Source organism: Chinchilla lanigera, unplaced genomic scaffold, assembly GCF_000276665.1.
Source record: "Chinchilla lanigera isolate Chin_1 unplaced genomic scaffold, ChiLan1.0 scaffold00031, whole genome shotgun sequence".
Lineage (NCBI taxonomy): Eukaryota > Metazoa > Chordata > Mammalia > Rodentia > Chinchillidae > Chinchilla > Chinchilla lanigera.
Window position 1 is genome coordinate 4,556,491 of NW_004955432.1, and position 10,522 is coordinate 4,567,012.

Genomic DNA, 10,522 nt, shown 5'->3' on the forward strand with positions numbered 1-10,522 from the left:
GGACCCGCCATAGAGTTTAGAATGCTGAGAAAAGTAGGGGTGATGTTAATGTATTAGCAGAGGCAGGAGAAAGTGTTCCTGCTAAGGACTCCTTCCAGGAGGGACTGAATGTTGAATGCACTGTGTGAAACCCACTGAACTTGAGCATCTACATTTACATGGGATTTGTTATGATGGAAAAGGAAAGAGGTGTCATCTCATCTAATGCTAGAGCCCTTGGACTATTTGTAGGCATTGTCTTAAAAATGGAAATGCTGACTGAGGTGGGCTTTATATTACAGAACTACTGGGGTAGCTCTAGTGCTAAAACCCTAAATGGGAGGTCTGCTGGTGTGTGGATTCTTAGTGATAAGCTTTTATCCTGTAGGAAGGAGCAAATAGGAAGAGAAAGAAAATGGCAGAGTAGAGGGTGGAGAGGGTGTCAAAATCCAAACCTGTACAAAAAGTTCTACCCCTGAAGTCAGATTGTTCCTTGTGTGAAAATCAAGTGTGCCCCGGCTCATTCTGAGTATTGGTCAAAGATTACAGGGCAGAAGGAAGGTGAAGTAGTCAAAGTTAGATAAATATTGTAAGGGCCGAGAATCTCGCCGCGTGAAGGAAGACTCCAAGAGACGCTCTCTCATGCAATAGGCAAGGGGAGTTTATTTACCAGGCATGCATGGGGCTCACTGAACACACAGGAACAGAGAGCACGGAGCTGGAGTTCAGTCTGACTTTTTAAACCCAAAAACCACAAAGGGCGGGTATTTGCAAGCGAAATTACAGAAGCGATAGCATCGGTTAGTTTAAGCTGACTTTAACAATCATTTGGGGGGTTTGGTGAGGAGATTTAAGAATGAGGGAGTGTAGATTAAAGGCAGGGTAGTTACTCTGAGTAAACAACAGATGTTCTTTTGTGGTTTTTTCCCAAGGACAGGATGGGAGTTTATTTCCTGAAACTCCTAGCACCTCCTGGGCAGTCTCATACTGCTTATCTATAGCCGGAGGACAGCTGGCTCCCATAAAATTTTTCTTTACAATATGTCTTCTGTTAACACTAATCAGTTAACCTAATCATTTTTTAGGAAAACCTGGAAATTAGAAGTGTAGTGTTTTTGTAGGTCTAAAAGTGTGATGGGTAAGGATTTCTCCATGAGACAAAAGATTACAAGTTGTGGTTGATGTTTTTATTGGACTCAGAAGTGAACTCAGGGCTTTTTGTCTGAATTACATTCTCCACACTTCTTAATGTTTTGTTTTTAAATTTGAGACCAGGTCTCACTAAGTTGTCCAGGCTGCAGTGAATTTCTGATCTTGTTTAGCCTCTTGCAGTTCTGATAATACAGGCATGTACCAATATATTAGCTAAGATTTGGTTTCTTTTGTTTCCACTAGTAAGTGGCATTACAGTGCTTGGTTAGATGAAACTTCAGTGAGGCCAGTTGTATCTCTTGCATCCTAGCCAATTGAGACACTGAAGAAGGAGATTGTAATCCTGAAAGCAGCCTGGATGAAGGAGCAAGACCCAGAACAAGAGAAAGTATAAATGATGGGGAGACCTAAATGCATTGTAGATCTCCAACCTAAAGTAGCTGTGAAACATGCACAAAGCCATCAATTCAATTTCCAATACTACAGGGTAAAAGAGAAAGTTATTAGTATTCAAAGGAAAATTTAGTTTATTTCAGATTTATTCTGTTTGCACACTAGTGGTGCATGGTACAATACTTGTTCAAGATACTAGGCAACAGCAGTGATTTGCTGCTTTGTCAGTGACAGGACACCAAGTGAAAACAGCCACGCTGCTTCTCTGGTTAATACGAATCTTATTAACTACTTTTCTGTGTTGAGTACTGCATTAGTCTCATTCTACTGACAAAGTGAATATAGGTGCAACACAGTATGAGCAGTGCTTTGGTAAAAGAGCAGTACTCTGGGCCTTACTTTGATTTTGGTTATATTTGGTTGGATGGTGGGTTATTTATTTATCCATATATTTTGTGTTATTGAAATGTACACAAATACTGTCCAGCTTGCTTTATCCCTACAAGGCCATAGGATAGAAATTGTCCATCAACAGGCACAGTGCTGAGCAGTTTAACCACAACACACCAAGCATTTACAGTGGTAAAGAGGAAATAATTTCCTTTGTAGTTCTAACTTACGCTGATTGTGGGAACTATTCTATCTCCCTTAATCTTGGAGAAAATATTTGACTTTGTACTTCACGCCATCTTATTTTCCCATGGCCTCTTCCTTGCACTTACCAGGCTGAAGTCACATCTGTCTAGCACTGTCTCATCCAAGACTTGGGGCTCTTTTTCCTTTGCAGTGACTTGCATATCCCTGGGGAAAGGAGACCATGAGCCTTTGTTATGTGTTTCATATGAGGATGGAGCCTGTAGTCCCTAAAATTCCTTTGAGTTCTGCTGAATTCCCCACACTCTGGATGTCTCTGTCATGTTGGTGTTCTGAAGAAGGCCCTAGCAATGGCCTATGGAGAAGGGCACAGCTGACAGAAAGCACAGAGCTTCAGTTCAAGCCACCCCTTCGTCTGGCTGCTAGACCTCCCAGTGTGTGTCATCATGGCATAGCAAGGACTGGATCTGATTTTCACACTAGTGGCATCAGAAAGTCAGCCCAGAAGGGACAGAGAGAGTGTTTGGGTACAGACAGAGTTATTTGGGTAGAGTTACCAGTTGGATTTGGGTGCAGAGGTGGAGTCTTCTTTGCCCTCTCAGGTACCATGTCATTCAGGACCTTATGTGTTCACTGCACCTGCTCAGTCAGAGTTTCAGCCACTGTGAATTTATACTTAAGGAAACATGCAGATGTAACCCAACACTTTATTTGCCTTTTCCACAGTATGGGAAGACCAGCTTTTCAAGTTCTGCAGCGATATAAGTGACACAGGAAACATCTTCCTGCCCTAGAGAGAGGTTTGAGAAAATGCCGTAGATGCTCAGGCACCTGTTTGCTAGTGCGCAGAATGCTTATCCATTGAAACTCCGATGCGCACTGTCCGTGCTACCACCACCAGTAGGCAATAATTCCTATTTCTTACAGTCACCAATATGAGAGTATTTCTAACTGGTGAATTTTATGGGTATGTGTTGAGATTCATTTCCATTTGTAGCAAAATATATTTTCAGGTCATTGGAATAAGCCACTGGTCTATAGATTTTGGTATATGGCTGTGGAGTATATCCTTTCATCCTTCCTTCTTTCATAGCTCTATTTACTAGTTGTGTCTTTCCACAATTCTTTTTACTTTGGCTATTTCCTCAACCAAACTCATGGATCTTGTTGTATATTTGGTGTTTTCCTTTAAGTGATATGTGTTTTGTTCATTTTTCTGTTTATTGTATACAGTGAAAATAATTATTTTCAGTTCTTGTCTTTTTTAGCTCCTATGATCTATATAGGTTTCAATTTCTCTGTCTAATTCTGATGGTGTCATAATATTCTTCTAGGCAAATAGTTGTTTCACATCCAAAAGATGTTTGGCTGTAAATTCTAAAGGCATTCAAGTTTATCTTTGTACTTTAAGGAGTATTTTAATTATTATACATAGAATATGAAAGATACAATGTAGGTTTCAGTGCATGTAACTATTCCGCCTTGTCCCGTATTTTTTGTTTGTTTGGTACTAGAAATGGAACACAGGACCTTGTACTTGCGAGGCAGGGCTGTGCTGTTGAGCTCTATCCCTGGCTCTGTCCCATTTTAAACAGATTATGATTTTTGCCATTTTGTACAATAAGAGCTCTATCATGACCCAATTGAAGATCCTCTTCCTTTCCTGTGATCTGTTTATGATTCTCTCTACTAAGAGAACTGTGCCTTGACGGGTGGATTTTGAATCTCTTTACTGTATATTAAAGGAAGTGTCACATTATTTCTTATGTATTTAACCTTTCTTATATGGAAAAGTTATAATTTTCATTGATACATCAAAGGTAAAATTTGGAAGTGAGAGAAGTTTTTCTTCAAATTTTCATTTTGCTCTTGGTGCCTTTTATTTGAAAAAATTTGATATTTAGCATATATTATATATATTAGCTCTGTCCATTTCCCCATTTTTTTCCCATTTGCTACTTTTCAGGTCATTCAGGTATAAAATAATGCATTTTTCCAAACAAATATTTTTACTAGCATTCCATAAATTTTAGTGTTAGTGTTAGTTAGTATTCAGTTAACGTTTTGCCTATGAAACAGGTCAAGTTTCAAAATGCTGTCCCAGTAAAAGCAGAAGAGAAAGGGATTCATTCCCTAACCCTAATAAACAGGATATCCAGTATTCTCATTCTGTTGTTGCTTTAGCCATGAATTTCAATCTAACATCTGATTTCTTCTCTCAAATTGTTACATGGATAGACAATAAATGCTTGATGATCAGGGCGTGAAGGAAACATTTGGAAGACTCAGCCTCATGTCAGGTTTTTATACACAGAGTTGAAATATTTCACATTTCAAGCTCTTTTTTCCTGGATATATATGTCTAATGATTTAGGATGCAGTATCTTTTGAGGATGTGGCTGTGGACTTCACCAAGGAGGAGTGGGCTTTGCTGGACCCTTCCCAGAAGAAGCTCTACAGAGATGTGATGTGGGAAAATTTTAGGAATGTGGCTGCTATAGGTAAGGAAGATGTCCTTTTTCATTTATGCATTCAGTGAGCATTGGTTGTTACATCAGTGTAGTTTACTAAATTGGAATATGGAAACACTTGATGACTTTTCCAGAGAAGGTCACAGTATACTCTGAATTTAACTGGAATCTATAGACTTGCATGTAATGCAGCAGGTCATCATACTTCTTGTCTTCGTTACTTTTCTCATTGCTGAGACCAAATATTGAAAACCCAAAGTTAAAGAGGGAACGCTTTATTTCAGCTTCCAGCTTGTGGAGATTTCAGTCTATAGGCACCAGGCCCCAAGGCAGAGTGGCATGGCATAGGGGCATCATGGAAGGCAGTAAGCTACAACAGCAATGCTGTTTGTCCCTTATAACACACCCAGGCTCTCACCCTTAGAGAAGTGCGCTTATATCCAGGATGGGGCTCTCCTTCAAATCATTGCCAGTATCACACAAAGCAGATCTAGCCACCTCCAAAAAACTCGACCCATGACTGCATAAAGCTTTGGGAAGATATCTAGACAAGCCATAACACTTCTATTTCTATACTTTAGGAAGGAACGGGGATGACCAGCAGATTGAAGATGAATATAAAAATTGCAGGGAAAATGTAAGGTAATTTATTCTCACACAATGTTCCTCAAGAGTCAGAAATATTACAATCAAGAAATCTGTATAAATAAGTGCGTTTTTTCTTCAATATCATGAATGTTCTCCAAATGTGTACATTTTAAGTATCTACAATCTAACAATTAAATATTTAAAATATTCCAATATCTAAAGTACAGTCAGTCCCTACATCATGCCACAGGTGATAGTATTTAATGTATGAGAATAAATTATTTTTCATGCTCAAGTTTATAAAAGTGTTGAATGAAATTGCTTTCAGGCATTGATTATAGGAGTATATAAAGCAGAATTTGTGTTTAGACTGAGAACCAAGTTCAGGCTACTCATACATATATATTATTCTCTGAAGACTCCTTTCATGTCAAGCAAGGTATGTAAGAAATGTGATATGTATTTAAATGTGGTATGCAGACTCTGTATTTGCAAATTTGCATACCTTCTCAAAGTATTTAGTATCCAAATGAATGTCAGTATTGTCTTAATGTGTTCTCAAGCAATCCTCCATAACATTCAGTGCATTCATGTTCCAAAATATTAGCAGTCACCTTCTAGTATTGTTAGTGGGGATGTTCAAGGAGTATAACATCTATGGAAATGTGTGTAGACAGTCCTCAAAAAAGTAAAACTAGAAACTCCATTTTATCCATCTGTGCTTTTCCTGGGTATATTTCCCCCAAATTGAAAGTAGTTATCTAACAGTGATGCATGCATGCCCCTTGCATGTAGCAACATAAACGACAAAAGCTGAGGTCTGCAAAGAGCCTAGATGCCCATACACAGATGAATTATCGAGGAAATATGGGATAGCCTGGCCATGATTGCGCATGCTTGGAATTCTTGGCTCTGGGGAGGTGAGGGAGGATGATCATATATTCATACTCAGCCTGTCAACTAACTGATGTTTAAGACTGTTTTAAATACAAAAAGAGGGACTGGGATATAGCTGAGTGGCAGAGCACCTGCCTGACAAGCGTAAGGTCCTGAGTTCAATTCCTTGTACCCCATCCCCAAAATAAGGCTGGGGATGTAGATCAGTGCTAAAACTCTGAGTTAAATCTCCAGCACTGAAAAAAAGTGGTACATATACATATTAGAATAGTATTCAGCCATAAAAAAGAATGAAATAAAGTCAGTTGCCAACAACTGGGTGAATCAGGAGCCCATTATATTAAGTATTTCAGACACAAAAATTTCAATAACATGTTATATTTTGTATGAGAAACCCAAAATATGAATTAATTAAGAAAATAAAGGAAAGATGGTATCATACAGGGAGGCAGATACTTAGGACTAAGCAAAGAGGCTCAGGGGAAGAGCGGGCTGGTAGTCATGGAGGAGAAATTATTATAAATAATCATGAGAAATAGCATATTTATATATATATATATATATATATGTGCCAATTCCTAAAAATGTAAGGCATATATGTCACTAATTTTATAAATTGTAAACTAGCAACTAAACACTAATGCTTTGGTAAAAGCTCTTTCCAAGCCCCATCATGGGAAGGGTACAATAAACACATGATAAAATATTCTTAGGGAGCTTCAAACCTGTTCTCTTACTGATACATCGCTATTGAAAAGACACTTTTATATGTGGGGTTACTGTGTTATTTTGTGCTTTTACAGAAGTGAAGAGGTAGAGAAATTCTGTAAATACAGAATACAGGATCAGCATGAAGAAGTGGTTTTGCTGCTTCCAAACAATCGGATGAATATGAAACCATCTGATACACAAGCAAGTGAAAGCTGTGCCTTTAGAAATCTCCAGATTGGTCATTCTTCACGCACTGTGCCTGTCTTACCTACCACTAGACTCAAATCCTATGAGTATCGGGGATTTGAAGAAAAACTGTCTAACTGCAACAAATATGGAAAAATGTGCACTGACATCCAATCCTTTCAGAAGCACACAAAGACAAACCCAGAGGAGAAACGATGTGAATATAACGAATGCGGAAAACTCTACTGGGGTTGCACTGAAGGAACTAATACTGAAGAGAAGACCTTTGTATCTGAGCAGGATACAAAAACCCTCAGTACAACCAGCTATGTTCAAATTTCTGAAAGAAATCATAGTACAGTGAATACCTACAGAGGTATACGGCGTGGAAAGGGTTTTAATGCTCAACATGATATTCAGATACATGAAAAAGTTAATACTGGAAAAAAACCCTATGTATGTAAACACTGTGGGAAATCCTTCACTAATAAGACTTCATTTGGCAATCATGAAAGAACTCACAATAGGGCTCACACTGGGGATAAACCCCTTTTATGTAAGCAATGTGGAAAAGCTTTCAGCACACATAGTGTTTGTCAAAGACATGAACAAACTCACACTGATGAGAGACCATATCCATGTAAACAATGTGGGAAAACTTTTAGAACACGTACTCAGTGTCAGATACATGAACGAACTCACACTGGGGAGAAACCCTATGTATGTGAGCAATGTGGGAAAGCTTTCAGAACACAAGGTGATTGTCACATACATAAAAGAATTCACACTGGGCAAAAACCATATGTATGTAAGCAATGTGGGAAAGCTTTCAGGGTACACAATTGTTTTCGAGCTCATGAAAGGATTCACACTGGTGAGAAACCCTATGTATGTAAACAATGTGGGAAAGCTTTCAGCATGCACAGTCATCGTCGAAGACATGAACGCACTCACACTGCTGAGAAACCGTATGTGTGTAAACAATGTGGAAAAGGTTTTGGGAGACATGCTGTCTGTCAAAAACATGAAAGGACTCACACTGGGGAGAAACCCTATGTATGTAAACAATGTGGGAAAGCTTTCACTACACAGAGCTATTGTAAAATACATGAACGAATTCACAGTGGAGAGAAACCCTATGCATGTAAGCAGTGCGGGAAAGCATTCAGCACAAGTAGTCCTTTTCGAAAACATGAAAGAACTCACACTGGGGAGAAACCGTATGTATGTAAGCAGTGTGGGAAAGCTTTCAGCACACACCATAATTGTAAAAAACATGAAAGGACTCACACTGGGGAGAAACCATATGTATGTAAGCAATGTGGGAAAGCTTTCAGCACACACCATAATTGTAAAAAACATGAAAGGACTCACACTGGGGAGTCCCTATGTATGTAAGCAATGTTACTGCTTATATACAGTAACTGCTTACACGCACAGTTACTGTATAATACATGAATGAATTTGCACTGGAGAGAAACCATATATGCAAGCATTGTGGGAAAGCATTCAGCACACATAGAAGTTGTCATATACATTGAAGTACTCACATTGGGCATAAACCATACATATGTAAGCAATGTGGAAACAGTGCATGTGGTAGTTAGAAAATACATAAAAAAATGCACACTGAAGAGAAACCCTATGTAAGTAAGCAATGTTGGAAAGCACCACACACAGTTATTGTGAAGTACGTGAACAAATTCACACTGGAGAGAACTATGCATGTAAGCAATGTGGGAAATCATTCAGCAGAAATAGATATGGAAAAACATGAAAGAACTCACTGAGGAGAAACCCTATGTGTGTAAGCAGTGTGGGAAATCTTTCAGGACACACAATATTTGTCAAAGACATGAACAGATTCACAGTGGGGGAGAGTCCTATATATGTAAGCACTGTGAAATAGCTTTCAGAACACATTGTCAAAGACATGAACAGACTCACACTGGGGAGAAGATGTATGTGTAAGGTGGGAAATCAGGACACACATTTATTGTCAAAGATATGAAAGAACTCACACTAGGGAGAAACTATATGTATATAAGCAATGTGGGAAACCTTTCAGAATCACAAGCTAGTTATCAAAAATATGAATGGATTTACACTGGTTTGCAACCCTCTGTATGTAAGCAATGTGGGAAAGCTTTCTGGACATACAGTTGTGGTCAGTTACATGAAAGTAATCACACAAGGTAGAAAAACAATTCATAAAAGGTTTCATTTACTCTAGTAATGAACAGACACTAAAATTTGAATGTAGATTAACTGAAAATATAAAGTAAGTTGCACTGACATAAAAGAACCTTCAGTGGAGAGAAGTGCTTCCTGGTAAGCCATATAAAAATCTTTCAGTACACACAACTGTCAGTACATAAATGAATGAACTCATTGAAAACATGAACATTTGTGATCATTGTGGAAATTTTTTTCTTTTTCTCAGTGCATTAAAACAATAATTCACAAGAGAGGGAAAGCATAGATGTAATAAAATTGAGAAACCCTTTAGTTCTTCCACTTATTTTGAAATACATGGAAGAACCCCTACTAAAGAGAGAACATTCATAAATAATGTGAGAAAGAATGTCCTGGTTCCAACAATGTCAGGAAACAGGCACAAATTCACACAGAGTTAGTATAATACAGAATGTGAGAGGTATTTTCACATGGCTTAAGCAAGTATGGCATTTCTGAGTGGAATGCATTTTCTCTGTCTATTGAGAATGTAATGTACTTTTTCTCCTTGGTTCAGTTAATATATGTGACATTTATTGACTTGTGTATGATGAACCATCCTTGCATCCCTGGGATGAATCCTACGTGGTTGTACTATATAAACATCTTGATGATTTGCTGCATTCTGATTGCCACTATCTTACAGAGGATTTTTGCATTTAGGTTCATTAAGGATATTGGCCAGTATTTCTCTTTTTTGGTTGGATCTTTCTCTGGTTTTGGTGTCAGAGTAATGCTTGTTCTCAGGAATGACTCGGTGTATTTCTTCCTTTTCAACTTTATGAAGGAATTTGAGCAGGAGTGTCATTAGAACTTCTCTAAATTTATTGGTAGATCTTAGGGAATGAATCTGTCAGGACCTAGGCTTTTCTTTGTTGGTTGTTTTTTCATGTTCACTGGCTGATAATGAATTTTTAAGAATTTTCTTATCTTTTTGATTCAGCTTTGGTAATTCATATTTATCTAGAAATCTATCAATTTCTTCTCAGTTTTCCATCTGATTAAGTGTGTTTGTTCTCAGTATTGGTGTTGATCTTCGGGATTTCTGCAGGATCTGTTGTGTTTCTGCCCTTTCCCTTCCTAGTTACATGGATTTGAGTCTTTAGTTTTTTTGGTGAGGTTGGCTAAGAATTTTTCTAATTTATTTAATCTTTTGAAGAACCAACTATTTGACTCGTCAATTCTTTGCATTGATTTCTTGGTGTCAATTGCATGGATTTCTGCTCTGATCTTTAAAATTTCCTTTCCTGTATGCCCTAAATTTAACTTATTATTATTTTTTTAGAAGCTTGAAATTCAACATTTGGTTATTTAAT

General features: G+C 37.9%; 1 protein-coding gene across 2 annotated transcripts in view; it reads left to right on the forward strand.

The window, feature by feature from the left end:
* The window catches only part of LOC102015656 (zinc finger protein 709-like), a 24,600-nt gene extending 14,771 nt beyond the window's left edge, over nt 1-9,829 (forward strand). The window contains exons 2-4 of one of the 2 annotated variants that reach the window (XM_013515929.1): nt 4,493-4,619; nt 5,171-5,231; nt 6,878-9,829. In XM_013515929.1, coding sequence (XP_013371383.1) covers nt 4,493-4,619; nt 5,171-5,231; nt 6,878-8,369 — 1,680 coding nt within the window. In that variant the 3' untranslated portion in view covers nt 8,370-9,829. Of the gene's footprint in view, nt 1-4,492; nt 4,620-5,170; nt 5,232-6,877 lie in introns of those variants that run through there. The other variant, XM_013515931.1, reaches the window with a different exon arrangement.
* Nucleotides 9,830-10,522: the final 693 nt, after the last annotated feature.